The sequence below is a fragment of the Callithrix jacchus genome, chromosome 9 (genome assembly GCF_049354715.1).
Source record: "Callithrix jacchus isolate 240 chromosome 9, calJac240_pri, whole genome shotgun sequence".
Classification (NCBI taxonomy): domain Eukaryota; kingdom Metazoa; phylum Chordata; class Mammalia; order Primates; family Cebidae; genus Callithrix; species Callithrix jacchus.
The window spans coordinates 52,883,773-52,908,471 of NC_133510.1; the positions used below are offsets into that span (position 1 = coordinate 52,883,773).

The following is a 24,699-nucleotide window of genomic DNA, read 5'->3' on the forward strand; positions in this document are numbered from 1 at the left end:
CAATTGATTACAAGAGCTGAAAGAAGCACTACACATAGAAAGGAACAACCAGTATCAGCCATTTCAAAAATATACCAGAAGGTAAAGAGCATCACCATAATGAAGAATCTATATCAACTAATGGGCAAAAGAGCCAGCTAGCATTAAATGGCAGTATTAAACTCACATATATCAATGTTAATCCTAAATTTAAATGGACTAAATGCCTCAATCAAAAGACACAAACAGGTAAACTGGATAAAAAGCCAAAACCCATTGGTATGCTGCATCCAGACCCATCTCACATGCAAGGATACATAAAGACTCAAAACAAAGGGATGGAGGAAGATTTACCAACCACATGGAGAGAAAGAAAAAAAAAAAGCAGGAGTTGCAATTCTCATCTCTGATAAAACAGACTTTAAAGAACAAAGACCAAAAGAGACCAAGAAGGACATTACATAATCGTAAAAGGATCAATGCAACAAGAAGAGCTAACGATCTAAAATATATACGTACCCAATACAGGAGCATCCAGATACATAATGCAAGTTCTTAACGACTTACAAAGAAACTTAGACTCCCACACAATAATAATGGGAGACTTTAACACTACATTGTCAATATTAGACAGATCAACGAGTCAGAAAATTAACAAGGAGATCCATGACTTGAACAGACCTGGAACAAGTAAACTTAATAAACATTTACAGAACTCCACCCCAAATTCACAAAATATACATTTTTCTCAGTATCACTTCACACCTATTCTAAAACTGACCACATAATTGGAAGTAAACCATTCCTTAGCAATGGCATAGTATTTCACAGGTTTAAATGAAATTTTGTTTGGCTGCTTGTTTGTTATTTTCCTCCCTTCTTCCTTCCTGTCTCCATTGTTAAGCACAATTATTGGCATAAAAGAGGTTTTAAATACCAATTTTTAGACTGCATTCTAGCCTGGGCAATAGAGCAAGATTCCTGTTCTCTCTCCCTCTTTCTCTTACTCTTTCTTTCTTTCATTCTTTTTTCTTTTTCTCTTTCTTTCTTTTTCCTCTTTAAAAAAATATGGAAACTTTGAGTAGCCAGTAATAGGTAAATATATATATTATGTACATATTAATATATGTATATAAAATATTACGTATAGATTTCTAGTTCCCAGGGCTTCATTCGTAATGCCCAGTCCTTAGAGGCCCCACCAACCTCGCCCCGCAATCCCGCCCCAACCCCAGCACTACGTCTGGACTGGCTCAGAGGAACACCCATTCCAGATAATAAGGTTTTCTTTCTTGCCCAGGTGTTTTCAACCTTTAAACCAGACGGGGCTTGTTCTGTTTTTACCTTTTTAAATTTTAACTCCTCTCTTACTATCATTCCCAAATGGGCTTGTTCTGATTCCTTCCTGGACCATAGAGCTACAGACTTCCTCCAAAAGTTACTTCCAATAGGCTTTTAGGCATCATTGGGGTCCCATTTCATACATAAAGGGCCAGACATTAAAGACCAGAACATTAAAAAGAAACTACATACATGGGGGATAGTAGAAGTGCCACTAGGGGAAGATTCAAGATGGCGCAGTAGGAGCAGCTCAGGATTGCAGCTCCAAGTGAAAGTGCAGAGGGTGAGTGGATGCCGCATTTCCAGATGGATCTTATTGCCCACAGACCAGGAGATTCCCAGGCGGAGAAGCCCCACGGGTCGCCAGCATGGCTGTTTCGGCTGGCGCAGCTGTTTCAGCCGGTGCCGCAGCGCAGCAGCTCTCCATACAAAATACACTGGTCTAGTTGCCCTGTTAAACTGGCAAGTGGAGATCCAGGAAGGCAGATTAGCCCATTCATCTGATTAAACAGTACTGAAACAGAGTTAGCCCAGGAGATTCCCGGGCAGCGATGTTGTTTCAGCCAGCGCAGTGGGTCGATGCATGGGGAAATCACACAGATCCTGGCACCCTTTCAGCAGGCAACTGGAACACCTGGGAGAGAGTCAACCATTCAACTTAAAAAAAAAAAAAAAGGGCTCTGAGGCAGGGAGCCAGGTGATCAGGCTTGGTGGGTCCCACCCCCCACAAAAACAAACAAACAGAAAAAACAGCAATTGGGAACACTTGGAATTGAGTTTCATGGCAAGCACAGCTGAACCCGGGGACGGTCCAGCTCTGTGGGGGAGGGGCGTCCATCATTACCGAGGCACTCCACCCCTACAGAGGTAGTCTGCCATTGCTGATGCAGCCTGCCGTTGCCAAGGCAACCCACCATAACAAAGAGAGTCCACCATTACAGAGGCGGGCCACCATTGCCGAAGCAGTTCTAACCACACCCATATAAACAGGACTGCAGGGAAATACACACGGCAGCAGGACAAACCCCACAGCAGATCAGCAAAGCCTCTGCAGGCAGACAGTGACTAGGCCGCCTCCTTGCTGGGCAGGACAGCCCTGAAAAAAAAAAAAAGCAGCAGCACAATGGATACTCATAAATAAAGCCCTAACTCCCCAGGACAGAGCACCTGTGAAAAAAAAAGGGGGTTTATGAGTTCTGCTGCTGCAGACTTAAACACATCTACCTAGCAGCTCTGAATGAACAACGAAGCTCACAGCTCAGCACTTGAGCTCCTATAAAGAAGAGACTGTCTCCTCCAGCAGCTCCCTGACCCCTGTATATCCAACGAGTCACCTCACAAAGGACTGATCAGACTGACACTTGGCGGACATCGTTCTGGGACAAAGATAGCAGAATAAGAAACTGGCAGCAACCCTTACTGTTCTGAAGCTGCTGCAGGTGATCCCCAGGCAAGCAGGGCCTGGAGTGGACCTCAGCAATCCTACAGCAGAGGGGCAAGACTGTTAGAAGGAAAACTAAGAAACAGAAATAACTTCATCATCAACAATCTGGACGTCCACTCAGAGACCCAATCTGAAAATCAGCAACTACACAGACGACAGGTGGATAAATCCATAAAGATGGGAAGAAACCAGCACAAAAAGGAGGAAAACACCCGAAACCAGAACACCTTGCCTCCTACAAGGGACCACAACTCCTCACCAGCAAGGGAACAAAGCTGGACGGAGAATGAGTGTGATAAATGACAGAATCAGACTTCAGAAGGTGAGTAATGAGAAACTTCTGTGAGCTAAAAGAACATGTTCTAACTCAATGCAAAGAAACTAAGAATCTTGAAAAAAGATTTGATGAAATGATAAAAAGTATGGACAACTTTGAGAATAATATGAGTGAATTGATAGAGCTGAAAAACACAACATGAGAACTTCACGAAGCATGCACAAGTTTCAACAGCCGAATTGACCAAGCAGAAGAAAGGATTATCAGAGGTCAAAGATCAACTCAATGAAATAAAACAAGAAGCCAAGATTAGAGAAAAAAGCACAAAAAGGAATGAACAAAGTCTCCATGAAATGTAGGACTATGTGAAGAGACCTAATCTACGTTTGATAGGTGTACCTGAATGTGACAAAGAGAATAAATCCAAGCAGGAAAATACTCTTCAGCATATTATCCAGGAAAATTTCCTCCACCTACCAAGGCAGGCCAATATTTAAGTCCAGGAAATACAGAGAACACCACAAAGATATTCCACAAGAAGAGCAACCCCAAGGCACATAATCATCAGATTCAACAAGGTTGAAATAAAGGAGAAAATACTAAGGGCAGCCAGAGAGAAAGGTAGGGTCACCCGCAAAGGGAAGCCCATCAGACTCACAGCAGATCTCTCGGCAGAAACCCTACAAGCCAGAATAGAGTGAGGGCCAATATTCAACATCCTTAAAAAAAAGAACTTTCAACCAAGAATTTCATATCCAGCCAAACTGAGCTTCATAAGTGAAGGAAAAATAAAATCCTGCGAACAAGCAAGTACTCAGAGATTTTGTCACCACCAGGCCTGCTTTACAAGAGCTCCTGAAAGAGGCAACACACATAGAAAGGAACAACCAGTACCAGCCACTCCAAAAACACTCCAAATGCTAAAGAGCATCAACAAAATGAAGAATCTGCATCAACTAATGGGCAAAACAGCCAGCTAGAATCAAAATGGCAGTATCAAATTCACACATAACAATATTAACCCTAAATGTAAATGGGCTAAATGCACCAATGAAAAGACAGAGACTGGCAAACTGGATAAAAAGCCAAAACCCATCGGTTTGCTGTATCCAGGAAACCCATCTCACATGCAAGAATACACAAAGGCTCAAAATAAAGGGATACAGGAAGATTTACCAAGCAAATGGAGAGCAAAAAAAAAGCAGGAGTTGCAATTCTCATCTCTGATAAAATAGACTTTAAAGCAACAAAGATCAAAAGAGACAAAGAAGGATATTACATAATGGTAAAAGGATCGGTACAAGAAGAGCTAACACTCCTAAAGATATATGGACCCAATACAGGAGCACCCAGATATATAAGGCAAGTTCTTAATGACTTACAAAGAGACTTAGACTCCCACACAATAATAGTGGGAGACTTTAACACTCCACTGTCAATATTAGACAGTTCAACCAGACAGAAAATTAACAAGGATATCCAGGATTTGAACTCAGACCTGGAACAAGCAAACCTGATAGACATTTAAAGCACTCTCCACCCCAAATCCATAGAATATACATTCTTCTCAGCACCACATCACACCTACTCTAAAATTGACCACATAATTGGAAGTAAATCACTCCTCAGCAAATGCAAAAGAACTAAAATCATAACAGTCTCTCTGACCACAGTGCAATCAAGTTAGAACTCAGAATTCAGAAACTAACTCAGAACTGCACAGCTTCATGGAAGCTGAACAACTGGCTCTTGAATGCTGACTGTATAAACAATGAAATGAAGGCAGAAATAAAGAAGTTCTTCGAAACCAATGAGAATAAAGACACAACATACCAGAATCTGTGGGACACATTCAAAGCAGTCTCTAGAGGAAAATACATAGCAATAAGTGCCCACATGAGAAGAGTGGAGAGATCCAAAATTGACACCCTATCATCAAAATTGAAAGAGCTAGAGGAGCAAGATCAAAATAACTCAAAACCTAGCAGAAGACAAGAAATAACTAAGATCAGAACAGAACTGAAGAAGACAGAGACACAAAAAACCCTTTAAAAAAAAATCAATAAATCCAGGAGCTGGTTTTTCAAAAAGATCAACAAAATAGACCACTAGCCAGATTAATAAAAAAGAAAAGAGAGAATAACCAAATAGATGCAATAAAAAAACAATGAAGGGGAAATCACCACAGATTCCACAGAAATTCAAACCATCATCAAAGAATATTACAAACAATGCTATGCACATATACTAGTAAACCTGGAAGAAATGGATAAATTCCTGGACACTTGTGTCCTCCCAAGCCTAAACCAGGAAGAAGTCGAAACCATGAATAGACCAATAACAAGGTCTGAAGTTGAGGCAGCAATTAAGAGCCTACCACACAAAAAAAGCCCAGGTCCAGATGGGTTCACAGCCGAATTCCACCAGACACACAAAGAGGAGCTGGTACCATTCCTTCTGAAACTATTCCAAATAATCCAAAAAGAGGGAATCCTTCCCAAATCATTTTATGAGACCAACATCATCCTGATACCAAAAGCCAGCAGAGATCCAACAAGAAAAGAAAACTTCAGGCCAATATCCATGATGAACATAGAGGCAAAAATCTTCAATAAAATACTGGCAAGCCAATTGCAACAGCACATCAAAAAGCTTATCCACCATGATCAAGTAGGATTCATCCCAGGGATGCAAGACTGGTTCAACATACGCAAGTCTATAAACGTAATTCACCACATCAACAGAACCAAAAACAAAAACCCAGAATTATCTCAATTGACACAGAGAAGGCCTTTGACAATATTCAACAGCCCTTTATTCTAAAAACCCTCAATAAACTAGGTATTGATGGAACATATCTCAAAATAATAAAAGCTATTTATGACAAACCAACAGCCAATATCATACTGAATGGGCAAAAACTGGAAGCATTCCCTTTGAAATCTGGCACTAGACAAGGATGCCCTCTCTCACCACTCCTATTCAATATAGTACTGGAAGTTCTAGCCAGAGCAATCAGGCAAGAAAAAGAAATAAAGGGTATTCAAATAGGAAAGGAGGAAGCCAAATCGTCTCTATTTGCAGACGACATGATAGTGTGTCTAGAAGACCCCATCATCTCAGCCCAAAAACTCCTGAAACTGATAAGGAACTTCAGCAAAGTCTCAGGATACAAAATCAATGTGCAGAAATCATAAGCATTCCTATACACCAATAACAGACTTAAAGAGAGCCAAATCAAGAACAAACTGCCATTCACAATTGCTACAAAGAGAATAAAATACCTAGGAATACAACTAACAAGGAATGTAAGGGACCTCTTCAAGAAGAACTACAACGAAATAAGAGGACACAAACAGATAGAGAAACATTCCATGTTCATGGTTAGGAAGAATCAATATCGTGAAAATGGCCATACTGCCCAAAGAAATTTACAGATTCAACGCTATCCCCATCAAGCTACCAATGACCTTCTTCACAGAACTGGAAAAAAACCACCTTGAACTTCATATGGAACCAAAAGAGAGCCCGCATAGCCAAGTCAATTCCAAGTAAAAAGAACACAGCGGGAGGCATCACACTACCGGACTTCAAACTATACTACAAGGCTACAGTAATCAAAACAGCATGGTACTGGTACCAAAACAGAGATATAGACCAATGGAACAGAACAGAGGCATCGGAGGCATCACAATATATCTACAATCATATAATCTTTGATAAACCTGACAAAAACAAGCAATGGGGAAAGGACGCTGTTTAATAAATGGTTTTGGGAAAACTGGCTAGCCATGTGCAGAAAGCAGAAACTAGACCCCTCCTGACACCTTACACTAAAATTAACTCCAGATGGATTAAAGACTTAAACATAAGACCTGGCACCATAAAAACCCTAGAAGAAAATCTAGGTAAAACCATTCACGACATAGGAGTAAGCAAGGACTTCATGACCAAAACACCAAAAGCATTGGCAACAAAAGCCAAAATAGACAAATGGGACCCAATCAAATTCCACAGCTTGTGCAGGGCAAAAGAAACAGTCACTAGAGTGAATCGGCAACCAACAGAATGGGAAAAAATTTTTGCAGTTTACCCATCTGACAAAGGGCTGATATCCAGAATTTATGAAGAACTCAAACAGATTTACAAGAAAAAAACAAGCCCATTCAAAATTGGGCAAAGGATATGAACAGACACTTTACAAAAGAAGACATACATGAGGCCAACAAACATGAAAAAATGCTCATCGTCACTGGTCATTAGAGAAATGCAAATCAAAACCACATTGAGATATCATCTCACGCCAGTTAGAATGGTGATCATTAAAAAAATCAGGGGACAACAGATGCTGGAGAGGATGTGGAGAAACAGGAACACTTTTACACTGCTGGTGGGAGTGTAAATTAGTTCAACCATTGTGGAAGACAGTGTGGTGATTCCTCAAGGACCTAGAAATAGAAATTCCATTTGACCCAGAAATCGCATTACTGGGTATATATCCAAAGGAATATAAATCGTTCTACTATAAGGACACATGCATACAAATGTTCATTGCAGCACTGTTTACAATAGCAAAGACCTGGAACCAACCCAAATGCCCATCGGTGATAGACTGGACTGGGAAAATGTGGCACATATACACCATGGAATATTATGCAGCAATCAAAAACGATGAGTTCGTGTCCTTTGTAGGGACATGGATGAACCTGGAGAACATCATTCTCAGCCAACTGACAGAAGAACAGAAAATGAAATACCGCATGTTCTCACTCATAGGAGGGTGATTAACAATGAGAACACATAGACACAGGGAGGGGAGCACAACACACTGGGGTCTATTGGGGGGAATAGGGGAGGGACGGGGGGAGTTGGGGAGAGATAGCATGGGGAGAAATGCCAGATATATGTGAAGAGGAGGAAGGCAGCAACTCACACTACCATGTGTGTACCTATGCAACTATCTTGCATGTTCTTCACATGTACCCCAAAACCTAAAATGCAATTTAAAAAAATTCCATATAATGATAAAATATAGAAAATTTATATAGCAATAGGTGAATATATATAATATGCTTATATATAATATATACACACTTGACATACTATTTTGCAAACATCAAAGATACTTTAAAACAAAATTTTAAAAACCATATATATATATGGGTTTTATTTTAGAGATATATATACACACACATATATAGGGCACAACTGTATAGCAATATAGTTACTATCATCCAAAACAAGTATATAGAAAAGAACATAGCTATGTATAATGAAACAAAAGAAATCACAAAAATGGAGAGAAGTTATACCAAAATTTTAATTAATGTCTCCAAATGGAGGGCCTATAGATGGTTTTTTTCTCCTTCTTGTCTGTATTTTTCCATTGTTGGACAATTTATTTCTTTTATTAAGATAAACAAAAAAGGAAACAATGAACCTTCATCCTTTAAGCTTAACAAACCAAGAACTGGACAGGCAAGAAAATTACTCAATGTCACGGAGTAAACGTAAGAAAACTATTTCCAGTTTGGGGCTATTCTTAGCCCTATATTCTGAGATCAGCATACCCAGTGTCAGCACAGACAAAGTGGCTTGTACCATTTTCTCCCCCATTGCTCCTACAGTGCTCCTGCCAAAGGAAGACTTGTGGGAAGACAACTGACAAGATGGGGCATGTAAATAATACACATCTACTGAGAAAAACTCTTGCGCAGCAAGCTCTTCCATCTCGTTAGACAGAGGGTTTGAAGCAACTCCTCAGATTGTAAAAGTTTGAGAAACATGTCTTTCCAATGTTGCTGGGTCTCAGAAATTGACATAAATGGTACTTGATTACATACATTTCCACAGATATACGGCACCACTCTTCCCCTTGGACTTTATATTGTGCATTCTCAAATATGAAAATGTCTACATAAACTGAGCTAACCTAGTTCTTAATCAAGTAACACTGAGAAAAATATAGTAATAGTAGATATATTATCATTAATACTTAATACTCTCATTATCAGTCTCCCTGTACCTTCTCTTGCCCAATCCATCATCCTCAGGGCAGCCACAGTGATATCTGTAAAATGCAAATCCAATCATAGCAGATGCTGCTTAAAACCTCTAATGGTTCACAGGGACTCCAGATAAAGTCCTAAGCTCTTAATGTGTTTGTAAAGCCCTTTAAGAGCCAGCTTGGCCCTGCTCCTCTCCCTCCTTTATTCCCTTTCTTTTCCATGAACCATGCTCCACCCAGCACAAGGAGCTTCCATGTGGTCCTGTCACCATTACTCAGTCCATGGCCTCCATCTGGCCTGTCTGGAGTAGCCTCCCCATCTATTCCTCTCCAGCACCCTGTACTTCCTCTATCATAGCTGTACTAACCCTAAGTTCCGTGAAGGCAGAACTTCACCTCTATCTCACTATTCTTTCTCTAGTGCCTTGCTGAGTGAACGATGATAAAAATTAAAATGTCATGCTGCAGGAGTCAAAGGTCTGCTGACCCTGGAATTCTACACCCCAAGATGGTACCTAAGTCTACCTCGGAAAGCAAGACACAGACACCTAACTTCACCTGGATAATCTGCTATAAATAATTTCCCCATTGCTCTAAATCTCCCTTGAATCATCAGAGCTGTCAAACTTCTTAAGGAGGCAAGTTTCCTATATTTACTTTTAATTATGTATACATCTATTCTATAAATTGGTTCTACAACTCACAACTTGTATGAATAGCCACAAATCTTCAACAGCTCCCATTTCACTCGGAGTAAAAGCCAAAGTCTTTAAAATAGTCTAGAATAGCACTGTCCAATATAAATATAAAACAAGCCATATATGTAGCTTGAAATATTCTAGTCGCATTAAAAAATAGGTAGAATTAATGTAAATAATATACCTGTATTTTACTTAAGCTAACATATTCAAAATATCATTTTTACATATAATCAACATGAAATTATTAATAAAAGACTATATCTTTGAAATTCTATATTTTATACATTCAGAGCAGTTCAATTTGGATGCTAAATTTTCACTGGAAATACTTAATCTATTTCTAGAGTTCATAAAATTTGTAGTTGAAAAAGAAAATTCATATACCCAAGTTGTTCCAAACATACTTTTTCCAACATAGAGTTTTCCAATGACTGTATCTAGTAACCTTTTTGTGTTTATTTGTTTTTGTTTTTGAGACAGGATATCATTCTGTTACCGGGCTGAAGTGCAGTGGCACGGTCTCAGCTCACTGCAGCCTCCACCTCCCAGACTCTGGTGATAACTCTCACCACAGCCTCCCAAGTAGCTGGGACTACGGGTACATGCCACCATGCCTGGCTAACGTTTTGTATTTTTTGTAGAGATGGGTTTCACTATGTTGCCCAGGCTGGTCTTGAACTCCTCTCAAGTGACCCGCCCACCTCAGCCTCCCAAAGTACTGAATTACAGGTGTGAGCCATTGTGCCCAGCCTAGCACCCAATTTTTAAATTAAAATTCAGTTTTTCAGTCATTCTAACCACATTTCCAGTGCTCAATAGCTACAGGTGGCTAGTGGCTACCATAATGGATAGTGCAGGCCTTCAAATGTCCTAGGAGGTAACCTAGCCCGACCATCCTCCCGCCCTCTTTACCTCATATTAATTTTCCTGTTTCGTTTCCCATCAGTCTCCTACAGTGGTCTCCTTGCTATTCCTGCTCCTCAACTATACCAGACGGACTCTCACCTTAGAACCCTGCCCTTGGCTATTCCTCAACCTAGAATGCTCCTGTCCCAGGTATAACACATAGTTAACGTCTTTTCCTTCTTCAAGTCTTTGGATAAAATGCTATCTTCTCAAGGAGGCTTATGTAGACATTCTATTTGAAGTCACAATTGCACCCACTCCCACGTCTTTTCTACAGCATTTGCCACCTTCTAACATCACAGAGTTTTTGTTCTTGTTCTTGTTTTTATTTTCTTTATTTTTATAATTGTGTCTGTTTCTATCCCCTTCCCCACCAAATGTAAGCCTCATAATGGCAAGAATCTTTGTCTGTTTCATGGACTGACCTATACCAAACACCAAGATCAGAGTCTGACTCAGTAAGTATTTGTCGTAATGAATTTAACTTGGAAGAAACAGTGTGTTGATATAAGGTAACAATCATGAATGTTTTTAGAGCTAACAGATGCTACTTCAACCATGAAATAAGAACCAGAAAGATATCTACTCCAACTTCAACCCAGTAATAATAAAGGCCCCTTTACTCTTCATTTGTTCTGAGGGAAAAACTGGGTTATAAATTTAAGGAAATCTCTCAGAAAATACAGCAAAGCGATGAGAAGGAAAATAGGACAACTTGATAAAAAATTCAGGTAACTAGTTCTGGAAGTCTAAAATGCACATATTAGGAATTCCAGAGAGACAGAACAGAGGAAACTGAGAAGAAAATTTCCTAAAGGTGAAGGACATGAGTTTCCAAAAAATGAGAGACAGCATCACAGAGATCCATGGAAGAAATTTCTTTAGGACCCAGAGACAGAAATATTACACTTTCACTGACTGCTTCTCTCTTTACCTGAGGAGCTTTAGTCTCAAGGGAACTTAGTGCCAAATCCGCAGCCTAGAGCAGTAAGCAAACAGGGAAGCAGGCCCAACTACATTCCAACCACCCATGGCAAGAATTGTTTTATCATCCTTTCCTTTATCTTTCACTTGACATTCTTTATCTTTTTTTTTTTTTTTTTTTTTTGAGATTGGAGTCTCCTTCTGTTTCCCAGGCTGGAGTGCAGTGGCACGATCTCAGCTTGATTTAAGTGATACTCATGCCTCAGCCTCTTGAGTAGCTGGGATTAGAGGTGCCCACCACCATGTCCAGTTAATTTTTCTTTCTTTTTTTTTATTTTATTTTTTAGTAGCGATGGGGTTTTGCCATGTCAGCCAGGGCTGGTCTCAAACTCCTGACCTCAGGTGATCCACCTGCCTTGGCCTCCCAAAGTGCTGGAATTAAAGGCATGAGGTATCAGACTTGGCCCTTCTTAACCTGTTTTTTAAAAAATCAGCTGAATTGTGGGCATTTTTAATAAGCCATTTCAAATTCTTTTTGGAACTGAGATGGGGTAACATAATAAATAAAACCCCACTCACTTAAAAAAAAACTGTATGCTAATTAATGTTTGCTTATTAATAGAAAAATATGGGCTGATCTAAATTTTTCTGCATAAAAATGAGGGTTTTCCAGGGCACAGTGGCTCATGCCTATAATCCCAGCACTTTGGGAGGCCAAGTTGGAAAGATCACAAGGTCAGGAGTTTGAGACCAGCCTGACCAACATTGTGAAACCCCGTATTTACTAAAAATACAGAATAATTTCTGGGAATGATGGCACACGCCTGTAATCCCAGCTACTCAGGAGGCTGAAGCAGGACAATTGCTTGAACCTGGGAGGCGGAGGTTTCAGTGAGCCAAGATTGTGTCACTGCACTCCAGCCTGAGTGACAGAGCAAGACTCAAAAAAAAAAAAAAAAAATGCAATCTGAATTTGCACAGTTTAGTTAGCAGTCTTATAGCAATAGTAATGTCCTAGTTTGACAAATATGCCATAGTTATAAAATGTTAACACCAGGGAAAGCTGGGTGAAGGGTATACGGAAACTCTCTGTACCATCATTCCAACTCTTCTGTAACCCTAACAATATTCCCAAATAAGAAAACAAAAGGTTGCCTCACAAAGGTAGAGGGAGAGGATACATTTGTCAAAACTCATCCAACTTCACAATGAAACTGTATGCAAATTATACCCCATAAAGTTGATAAGGCCAAAAATAAAAAATAAAAGATAGTTGCAAAGTATAGAACATGATGATACCATGTACATAAACCTCAGTAACACAGAAAATAATCATATATATTGTTCCTACATGAATAGGAGTGATACATAGCAAACTCAGGGCAGAAGTCACTTGGGAGGAAGGTGGGAGGAAGGCCCAGGACTAGGGCAAGACAAGTGAGGCACTCACCTCCAGTACAAAATGTAAGGGGTTGCCAAGACACTCAGCAATTAAGACAAATTAATGTAACAGTTTACAAATCAAAATGAAGGCACAAAAGGATCCATGATGAACCAGATATCAGAATTTAACCAGGCAAGATCAGTACAATGCCATGTCAAGCCATACTGGAGACTCAGGCAGGGAGGGGAACACCTGAAGGACGAGACTTTATCTATAACGCCTTCGTTTCTAAAAATAAAGAGAGCTCAGAAACAAAAGAGCCAAAGCCTGTGTCTCTATAGTACGTTCTGTACTTTTGTGTTTTTTGTTTCCTAATCAGTGCAACAAAAAATTATGAAAACAATGCAAGGTGCTCCAAGGTTGGTAAATTATTTTAGCGGTTTTATAAAAGTCCCCTTACCTGAAAAGTATGAATAGTTCTTGCCCATGCATGTTTTATGCAACAATATTTCATTAGTTTTCTAAAATCCACAGTTACTTCCAGGCCAGCCATATTATTAATGGTCAAAAATCTTCTCTTTCCAAAAGTTACATCAGTAACATCCTGTCGCCAAAACAAAGAACTATTTTGTATATCTTCAAATATGTTCTATGTTCAAAGATGTTCAAAGATATTCTATCTTTGGGTCAAACATAAAATGTAAGAATTGCCATTAAGAATTTCAAAAGGTTTAAAATTTGCATTTTAGCACAAATATATTCAAAGAATATATCTATACCTAAATATTTTAATAAACACAAATAGAAGTTTTCAGTCCTTGAAACTTATCTTCAGTTTGACTCTGTAAAGAACGGTCTGTGTTATTTCTTATTTTGAAGTCTATAAATTTCATTTCTTATATTGACTACGTAAGTCTGAATAGATTCTTTGCAAAGTTTACTTTTCCCCACAGCTATCTACACTATGAGAATAAATACAAGACAACCACTTTTATAGTTTCTACATTTAAGCAGCAACAAAGGAAATGATGCTTTTTAAAATATATGTCTCATGTATGACTTTTTTGTCACTCAAGTACTTCAACTTTATTAAGAATGCTTCTTCGTAAAATCTTCCAGATAATATAAGAAACCCTTCCCAACCCATTTTATGAGGCCAGCAGTATTCTGATACTAAAGCCAGACAAGATATTACTAGAAAACAATCTATATCCTTCATAAATACGGATACAAAAAATTCTAAAACAAGAATGTCAACTCGATATCATTAGATCCTGAATCAATCCTAGGACAATAAAATGACCAAACATACCGTTTAATTGGTTAAGTGTTATTATCTTCTGTTTTCACTTACATTTGTTATGAAAAACATTTCTCCATTGCATAGTCGAACATTACTTTCAAAGTCGTGCTTATTTTTAGCAAAATCATGAAGAGTACCAGAATAGTCTTCACCACTGGCGTCTAGGTCATTATTTTGCTGACTTCCAGAGATATTTTCAGGGAGTAACTCTGAGAGGTATGCATTCCTGGTACAACAAATTTTATCACCAATTCTAAATACAAGTCTATTCTGATGATCTCTGGGATAGAAAATGATAATATATAATCAAAGTTTGGAAAGTCTCCATTTCATTTGTTTAAACATTAACTCCTACTCAGACTCAATCCAGTTCTCAGAATAATTTCCATATTTTCTTTATAACACTTTCATTCTCCAATGGGCAACAAGAAATCAGGCTCCCATAGCTGTTGTCTGATTATTTACACATACTCTCTGCAATGCCTCAAATTCAATGACATTCCCCAGCCAAATTTACTCAGGTTACAAATTTTGGCATAAATGCTGATGTCTCTCTTTTCCCCTTTTCTATAAGTTACCATAAATCTTGATTTTTTTTCTTTTAAAATTAATCCTATCCTCTCCAATCTCTCTTATCACTACCCTATTTGAGGTCTTACATCACTTATACATATTTCTATTATAATAATTATGACACTGTATCAGGATAACAGCAGCAAACTGAGGAAGTGGTGGTGATATGCCAGCTACTGTATTAAGTGCTTCAGGTACATTATTTCATTTCATTCTTACTACAACTCTGTAAGGGAAATTCTGTGTACATACCCGCTTTTATAGATGTGGTAAAGGGAAATGACCTGCCCCTTCATCACAGTTACTGGGACCCTGAGTATATGGCCTCAAGTCCATGCTTTTTGGCCTCCTGTTGGGCTACCTGACAGATTTTTGTGTATCTTACCTCAGCAGCCAGGCACTCCACCTGTACCTTAAACATATCTAGGATGTCTTACTTAGTAAAAAGCAGGTATTGGTCAATTCAAGAGAAATGAATTAATTTTTCCTATGTCCGAATGCAGTGGCTTGTCTACACTAATATTTCTCTGGTAGACATTCACTAAGTTGCTCTCTGCAGGCACCCTGTTGCTAAGGTTCTCAAAAACACCAGACACAAAATTTTTAAAATTCCCCTGAGCTCCCAGTGCTCACCCTGGAGAAGCTGAAGGCTGCCAAGCTGGAAACCAAAAAGAAAATTTCACTAATTTTTCTTCTTATTCCCCTCATTACTAAAACGCCAATTCCCAAGGATGTATTCATATATTGTATTTAACTGAAGAGATCGTCATATTTCACAAATGAGAAAAAACTATTTTTAAATATATAGAAATAAGTGACAAATGTCAAAGCAAATAAAAGAACAGCAAATTGAAGAAGGACTGTCCTTAAAAGTCTCAGTTCTCTTAGACACTCACTTGATGAGGTGGCCTGTGTAGTGTTTACAACAGCAGTCGTTAATTAGGTCACAGTCTTGCCTGAAACACATGAAAATGCAGGGGTCACCATTAATGGTATGTGTTACATGCTTATTTTTGTTATCAGCAATTATGACATACTAGAGTCTACAAAAAGTTTCCAACACTTTCTTCAGGAAATAGTATTTTTGTAATTTTATCTCAACATAAGCTTTTGTTCCATTCAGAGTCCCTATGTTTCTAAATATGGTATTTGGTGGCAAGAGCCCTGTTTAGGAAGTGCCCTCTGCATGTCTGCCATTGACATACCCCAAACTAAGAAACAGAATTAACAGTAATGAAATATGGGACTCGACCATCCAAATAGGATCTACATTAATTAGTTATGAGATTTCAAAGCTAGATTAAAAACATTAAAATATTATAAATACTTTACCTTCTAAATGCAATAAATTGTGATGTTTGTGCATTTTGTAAGTCATGTTCTTGTAGTAAAGTTTTAACTGTAGAATATAAATCTGACAATTAAAGAGAATAAAGTTAACACAGAAAATCACCAAATTATAACACAGTTTCTATGAAGAAACTAATTTGGAGTTCCTGCTAAGGGGCCTGGGAAAATATCTCCCCAAATGGAATACAAGTTTACCATGGGAATGTCAACCTCATTCCTCACATCAGCTAGGGCAATAAGAAAGAGAATACAAAGGATTCAAAGACAGCCCACCCTCAGCAGAGAAGTCAACCCCTGGCCAAGACAGCTCCTCATTTGTAATACACTCACTGTGTATTTGCTGATACTTTATGAACACTGAATTTAAGAAATGAACAAGAGTACAAAATGTGTAACAGCATGACTAATGTAAAACTTCCTGTTTTAAGTCCTTGTGATCATATTAGTAATAAGTTAGAACTTGAGAATCTATAGGCTTTATATGTTATGTCACATAATATGCAGGACAGCCACACGAGGTAAGTGCTGTTATATTCACAGCTGATATTCAGCTGGTACATACTCATCTAAAACATAGTGATACTTCTGTCTTAGCTGGAAAATAGCCACTCCCCTAATGCTCTACTCCCCACCCCAATCATCTCTTTCCTTCTCCCCAGACCTCCCCATGATCTAGCAACTAAAAGGTTAAACGTGGCATAGCGGGACATCCATTCCAGTGGTGCTTATGCCCTACTGCCACGGGGTAGTCTGACTTCTGATGACATCTATATTATGAATGTGAAAACTAAGGCTCGCGGAAATATTAGCATTTTCCCATGTGTGTTTCCCTAGTAGCAGATGAATCACAAGGGAATTTGCCCATGCCTTGTGATGTCCTGCTCTGGGAAGACAAACTTAGCTGCCTACTGAACCTTTCATTTTCCAGATGAAGGGAAGATTACCACTAGAAAACGGCCAAGATTCAGCTCACCCTCAGCCAACCCCTGGCCACCAGAGCAGGAATTTCCAAAGGTCTCCCAGCATACTGTTCTTTTTTACATGTATAGGACAGCACTGTTCCATACCTTGCTTTTTTCACTTTCTCCACATCTTGCAGATCAATATGTACAATGCATCTTACTGATTCTAAGATATACATTTTTCTCACACTTTAGCATCTCTGAAACTCTAGACCAAATAGGAATCCTGTCTTAGGTCTTGGTACTTTGTAATAATGGGCATAATTTACTTAATAACTTAATTATTAGTGAAAATATATTATATGCTTCTCTAAGGAATATTTACTCAATTTCCTCGAAAAAGAGACAAATTTTCCAACACTGGTTTTTAATTAAGTTAGAAAAACAGCATCAGATAAGTTCTGCTACTAGTCTAAAATGGACAACTTTTTTAAAAAGTACATTCTCATTAATGTAAAGAATGGGTACCAGAAAGAAAGCCAACAATGTTTTAGGTAGATTTAAGTGAAGTGGCAAAGAAGAGATCTACTAACTGTCTAAGCCTCATTTTCCTCATCGTAAACAGTACCTACTATTAACTAGGCTGTGAGAATAAATATTAGCTATTAATTATTTAACATACATTTCTAAGTACAAAACAATATACAGCTTATAAACCAATTTATGTAAAACTGAAATAAATAATATATAGCTATAATAAGGTTAAAAGGATAAACACCAAACTTTTACTATGTTGTGACCTTAATGGGATTGTCAGGGGAAGAAGAGAAAGGAAAATTAGGGAACATCAGTTCTTACTTCAAACATTATCGTATCATTGACTTTTTTTTTCAAAGGAGTATAAATTGTTTCTCAAACCAATGCCCCCGCAATCTAAAGGAATCTTACAACAAATTAAACCAGTCACCAGTATTTAGTTAGGTCTACTTGATTCTTTGTACTCTGATGTTTGAAAATATACTTTTAAATTATGTTTCCCACACCAGAATGAAAGCACAATAACCTCAGGGATAATTTTTTTTTAATTTTTTCCTCTGCTTAACTATTATATCTAGTATATAACAGGAGTTCAATAAATATTTGCTGAATGAAAATAGAAAAAAAAATAGGTTCTACTATTTCAAAAACACACACACATTATAGAACACTGTGTATGATCCCATTTATTTAAATACATTGTTGTATCATGTGAATGATCACTAACCCAAGAGATGTGAGATTGGACACAAAGGGGGAAAGGTTGACAGATAAAGCTGTATGCCATTAATTTCACATACACAGTCAAAGTGGTTAAGTGGAAAGGATATACCTTTGAGAACAGTGGCAGCTACAATAAGTCCTTAATAACAATCATTTAAACCTTTACTAATTTTGAAAAAACCATTACATCATTTTTAAAATGTTTGCTAGGTAAGTTTATAATGCCAACAAAGATCAATAGATAGGTTCAACTGATTTAAATAAATTCACTTGCAACAGCTAATTAAATGACATCTATTAGTCACAACAAACTGACATTTACAGTGTCTCATAACTGATGAATGTCCTCAACCCTTGTAATAGCTCCACAGGCAGTTCCACTATGGTTCCCATTTTATAACGGGTTAAGTGACACGACACAGGTGATACACATAAGGATAAGACTTCCTGTCCCACAGTCTTTCTCAACCCTGTCATGCTGTCGTCCTAACATCCATAATTAGAAGCCAACCTTTTACCCATTTTATAAAGCAGAACTATTAGAAATTAAACTCGGCAACAGTTTGACAGTCATAATTTTTGTTTCAGAAACAAAATACAAGTATTTGCTTTTATTAGCATTAAGTATTTGTATTCAAAATAAAAATATTTGCTTTTCAAATTGCAAGGAAGGAAAAACTTCATTAATTAAGACTACTTTCTCCTAAATAAACCTGAATTATTGGGGCTTTGCTTTATTTTAAACGAAATCATCTATATCCATTTGTTCCCTCAACAAAATTTACCGAGCACTTATGTGTTGAGAGCTTACTTCTTTACAAAATTCTACAGTATTCTGCTTTTGATGATTACTAAGTTAGTTCATTTATTTACTTTTTGTTTTTCTTGAGACAGAGTCTTGCTCTGTCGCCAGGCTGGAGTGCAGTGGCATGATCTCAGCTCACTGCAACCTCCGTCTCCCGGGTTCAAGTGTCCTGTCTCCTGCCTCAGGCTCCCAAGTAACTGGGACTACAGGGGCACACCACCACACCCAGATAATGTTTGTATTGTTAGTAGAGACAGGTTTCACCATATTGGCCAGGATGGTCTCAATCTCTTGACTTCGTGATCCACTCACCTCGGCCTCCCAAAGTGCTGGGATTACAGGCGTGAGCCACCACTCCTGGCCTATTTATTTTCAATGTCTCATTTTTTGCTAGCAATATTTCTCTTTACCCATCAAAGAAAATTACAAGGAGTCATTTAATAACTATGTTACAAAACTGAAATACTTATACTTAACCCTACATCTCATAGAAGTTTATACTTACAAGAGTGATGATTATTTTTAGATAACTGAGAACTGGAATCCTCTTCTGGGAGCCTGACAAAAATAAATGTCTTATCTTGAATTGAGATGGGTAATGTTGGATTATCAGAGATATTTAGTTCTGCATCAAATTTTGGAAATTGACGTCTTGAGATTCTTGAATAAAGATAACACACACAAAGAACATTATCATTCAAAAATGTCTTCATGTATGAACAGAGCTAATGTCCTTATAATAAGTAATATCTATTAATAGATAACAGAGAGAAAAGCTTATCGAGGTATGCATTATAAATAGTAAATACATTTTATAATAAAAGACAATAAAGTTAGGGTACTACATGTTAGCAATCAGTCCTTAGCAAACTAAAAGAATCAAAAAAATTATCAGAGGATTTACTAGGCACCATTATGAAAACCTGGTCTATTTGTCTCCAGATCACAACAGAATCATGCAGGAAGGCAGTACCCTTATTTCACAGGTAAACAGTGTGAGGTTTAGTCAAATATAGTGGCTTGCCCAAGGCCACAAAAATAGAAACAGGAGAAGTGGGAAGCAAGCAGGCCCATTTGACCCCATATCCCTTTCTATTTAAATTAATTTGAACTGGTTCAGGCCTTTTCACATGTTTACACTACGTTCTTCTCCTTTCTTCTCTGTATATTTGACATACGATCCCACTTTCCCAAATGAACCAAGTATCCACATCTAGTTGCTTCTATTCCTTCCTCATCCTTCTTTTATTCTTACATTTCCCAGACTAGCAAATCATATCAGAAAACAGAATAAGGTACAGTTATTTGGAAGCAGACTGACTCTCCAAACAGACCTAACAGCAGCCTGGTTATCAAAGGTGGTGGTACCCTACTGCGTCTTCTTCAGGCTTTCCCAGACAAGAGTGGAAAGGAACAGAGAGGGAATGAGGCTGTTCTTGCTGGCAACAGCCCAGATTTAACTGCGACCTTAAAAATCATCATAGATTTCCCGTTTTGCTTATGACCCAAGGCATATAGCACCTTTTATCTTCAGGAGCTTTTCCCTGGTATATAGCAAAGATCCTTCACAGTCAAAAATATTTGAGGATGACGGTTAAGACAAAATGATGAAAGGAGCACAGCCAGAACCAAATGATATTGAAAGAGTCACTAAAAAGAATTCCTGAGTTTCAGATAAAATTGAGTTCTGAGAAATCTAATATGCTAGATTCCTCCAAGTTTCTCGAACTTTAAAATGACCAATCATCTACCACAAATGGGGTGGCCTTTAAAAAGATTACAGGAATATTCCACATCCCACTCCATTAGTTTTCTTAATGTCTTAATATGAACCCACACTGTCTACACTATTCCTGTCAATTCCTCCTCTACTCCCACCATTCGGTCCAAGGTAGACAGAAGCTTAGAGAAAGTAGGTTTTGAATGTTCTAGTTCAAGCCTGTCTGGCCCACAGGCTACATGTGACTTTAAATGCAGCCCAACACAAATTCATAAACTTTCTTAAAACATTATGAGATTTTTTATTTTATATATATATATATATATATATATTTTTTTTTTTTTTTTTTTTTGAGACAGAGTCTTGCTCTGGCTGGAGTGCAATGGCGCAATCCCAGCTCATTGAAACCTCCGCCTCCCAGGTTCAAGTGATTCTCCCGCCTCAGCCTCTGGAGTAGCTGGGATTACAGGTGCCCACCACCATGCCTGGCTAATTTTGGTATTTTTAGTAGAGAGGGGGCTTCACCAGGTTGGTCAGGCTGGTCTCGAACTCCTGACCTCAGGTGATCCACCCGCCTCAGCCTCCTAAAGTGCTGGGATTACAGGCATGAGCCACTGTGCCCAGCCTATAATTTTTTTTTTAAAGCTTACCAGCTATTGTTCATGTTAGTGTATTCTATGTGTGGCCTAAGACAATTCTTCTTCCAATGTGGCCCAAAAAAGCCAAAAGATTGGACACCCTTCTTCTAGTTTCTGCTACAAACAACTGAAGAATATTCAAGCAACAAAACATTTCGTAAAAAACGGGTAAAAACCAGAGATATACTTTGATCCAATGACTAACATAGACTCAGTATTCAAAGGTCCCATTATATCTAGAGATTTTAATACAGTCACATCAATTAATGATAGGGATATGTTTTGAGAAATGCATCATCAGGCAATGTTCATCATTTTGTGAACACTAGAGAGTGCACTTACACAAACGTAGATGGTCCAGCCTACTAGACATCTAGGCTATATGGTACAGCCTGCTGCTCCTAGGCTACAAACCTGCACAGCATACTGAATGCGCAGGCAATTGTAATACAATGGCAAGTATGTGTATATGTAAACATATTTAAACAGAGAAAAAGTAGAGTAAAATTAGTTTTATAATCTTATGGGACTACCATCATAGATGCAGCAGCATAGATACCATCTGCTGCTGACCAAACATTATGTGGTACATGACTGTATTAAAATAAATAGCATGAAATAATAATGATTGTGATTTTTCACATGTATGGATTATGGAGAAACCAAATATCTGAGCTGACAGAGGATAACTACAAAGGCTTATAAAAAGATGAAGGGAGGAGAAGGGTTCTTTCCTATTTAAGGGAAGTAATACATCATGGGTGCCTCCAGGATTCATCTAGGAGTGAAATACCACATTCAATTATTTTGCTTTCAGCTTTCTCCCACAAAAATTAGGGGATATTTCTTCCCCAATTCTCCCTTGAATGTGAATGAAGTTATTTCCAAATCTCCATTCCCCTTGGGCTTATTCTAGTCCTTAAGCTTAATATAATTTTAATTCATATACACCCTTTTGAAATCAGGAAACCTCATCCATTTTTAAATTTCAATAATAACTTATGCTGGACCAGTAATGAAAAACATTAACTGTGCTTTTCTAACTGTGGGGCAAAGGTTTACAGTTGAAGAATGGAAGTGTTTTGCTAAAAGGGATAGTAAATGGATTGTACTAAATCATTCTAATTCAAAAGACATTTTTTTTTTTATTTCTAATACAACAGGCAGAAAATGCAAACTCTCAGTAATATTATACCTTGTAGCATTGTCCACAATTAGCTGAGATTCTGCTCTATGGTTTGTCTTTAGTTCAATAGCACAATTTCTTGACTGAAGAGTCTCAAAAAGATCTTTCAGCAAGTTACCAGGTTCAATACTGGGTAACTGTCTAATATCACCTAAAAGATAAAGAAAAATAGATACAGGTTTTAGGTAACCAGGATGCTAAAATTTAGAAATTTATTTTTCTCTCTACTGATACATATCATAAAGACTTATTCTGAGAAAAAATACCCCCAAGGTTGTTTAAAATTATTTAAGAGTTTAAAGTTAAATATTTAACAAAAAATAACATTTAAATTAAACAGTATAAGATATAAAATAGTAATAACACAAGGTAACATAATCTAAATTGAACATCTTTCATACCTATAACCACAGGGAAACTGGGTAGAGGCATATGTTTTAGCCAACATATTAGAACAAGAAAAAAGGCCTTAGACATTTGTAGTTAGCTCCTTTTTCAGTCACATTCAATGTCTTATTGAACATGGAAGAATCTATGGCCTCAAATACATAAAATAAACGTACAAAATATCAAATAAACAAACTAAATGCATCTGATAACAGATACATTTCAGTACTTTACTGATGATGTTCTGCTCTAGTAAAAATCTTTTTTGCTTGCACCACATAAGCCCTAAATATAAGAAAAACATGTACTGGGGGAAGCGGAGAGAAGGCTTAAGCCATTAATAGAATCCTCCAATACCTAAAAAAATAGTTTTTATATACAACATGATTCTCCAATTATGATTTTACTTTAAATCAAATATCTACCGAGCACAACTACCCAATACAATCTAACTGAATCTTATCAGAATTGGAAGAATCTAAGAGGCTGGTGAGGTCTAGTTTGAGTTATTAGCTTAGAATCATAAAATTGCTTTTAAGTGATCTGTAGTTCAAATTTTTTATTATTTCCAAATGATCCACGTCCTGATTTACTCTGAATCTGTGGCACTTTTACTATTTTAACAGCCATCATTTAGGTGATTAGCAGTAAGCCATCACAACCCTATTTCATTCACATCCCAGCCTGCTATTATCCTGGCTAAAACAAAACAACCCACACTGATCAGGAGAGTGATCAGACTTAGTGTAGCTTTAGCATCAGTTCTGAAAAACGGTTTTTCACCTTTAGGAAATGGTGTGGTAAGATGGTGTAACCAACCAACTAACCACAATACTTTGAAATAAACACCAGAATTCCAACAATATTTTAACTTACCAAGGATAATAAGCTTAGAAAGTTTGGAGTGCTCACACAATAAATTTAAGACCGATTTGAAGATTCCTACAGATACCAAACTCCCTTCATCCACAACCAGAACTTTAACTGAAGAAAATTTCCATGGTTTGTCTGTCATCATTTTTTGGTTCCATAAATAGAAGCTATAGTTGACCTACAAGCAAAGTATGGCATTTCCAAAGTCAGGTTATAAAATCTGTAAAACTAAAAATTAATAGCAAGTTATTTTAAGGCAAAACTCTTAAATTGGCAGGGGTGGGTGGGAAGTAGAAAAACACAAAAGTTACACAAATGAATATAAAGAAAAGACAGACCAAATAAATCTAAAAACAAAAAAAGGGTTAAATTGTTCCAAAATCTCAACACTTCCCTCATCGTTTTTAAACACAGAAAGCTCCCTATTCTTTTCCATTGCCAAATAAACCTTCCGGTGGCCATCTGAGATATCCCACTGAAGCCCTCCCGTTCTCCCAAGCACAGTACTCCATTCTGAAATAAAAGCAGTGATTTCTCAACTTAATTATGAAAATACTATTTTTTCTTTCAAATACTCTAAACTTTCTCACCTCAACTTGTAAAAAAACTACCACCACCAGCCCCACAACAATTAACAAAATTATTTATTACAAATATAATAGTACTTATTATTTTTAAATACAGATGAGAAAAAAATGTTTGTAAAATTCCAACAAGAGAACATTCAATATTTTAGTGT

General features: G+C 37.6%; 1 protein-coding gene across 2 annotated transcripts in view; it reads right to left on the reverse strand.

Moving 5' to 3' along the window:
- The window catches only part of HELB (DNA helicase B), a 53,509-nt gene that overhangs the window by 12,132 nt on the left and 16,678 nt on the right, over positions 1-24,699 (reverse strand). For both annotated transcript variants that reach the window (XM_035256179.3, XM_078336111.1), the window contains 7 exons: positions 23,964-24,138; positions 22,710-22,851; positions 19,662-19,816; positions 16,172-16,253; positions 15,736-15,795; positions 14,318-14,546; positions 13,424-13,567 (listed from right to left, as the gene is read on the reverse strand). In XM_035256179.3, coding sequence (XP_035112070.3) covers positions 13,424-13,567; positions 14,318-14,546; positions 15,736-15,795; positions 16,172-16,253; positions 19,662-19,816; positions 22,710-22,851; positions 23,964-24,138 — 987 coding nt within the window. The remainder of the gene's footprint in view (positions 1-13,423; positions 13,568-14,317; positions 14,547-15,735; positions 15,796-16,171; positions 16,254-19,661; positions 19,817-22,709; positions 22,852-23,963; positions 24,139-24,699) is intronic.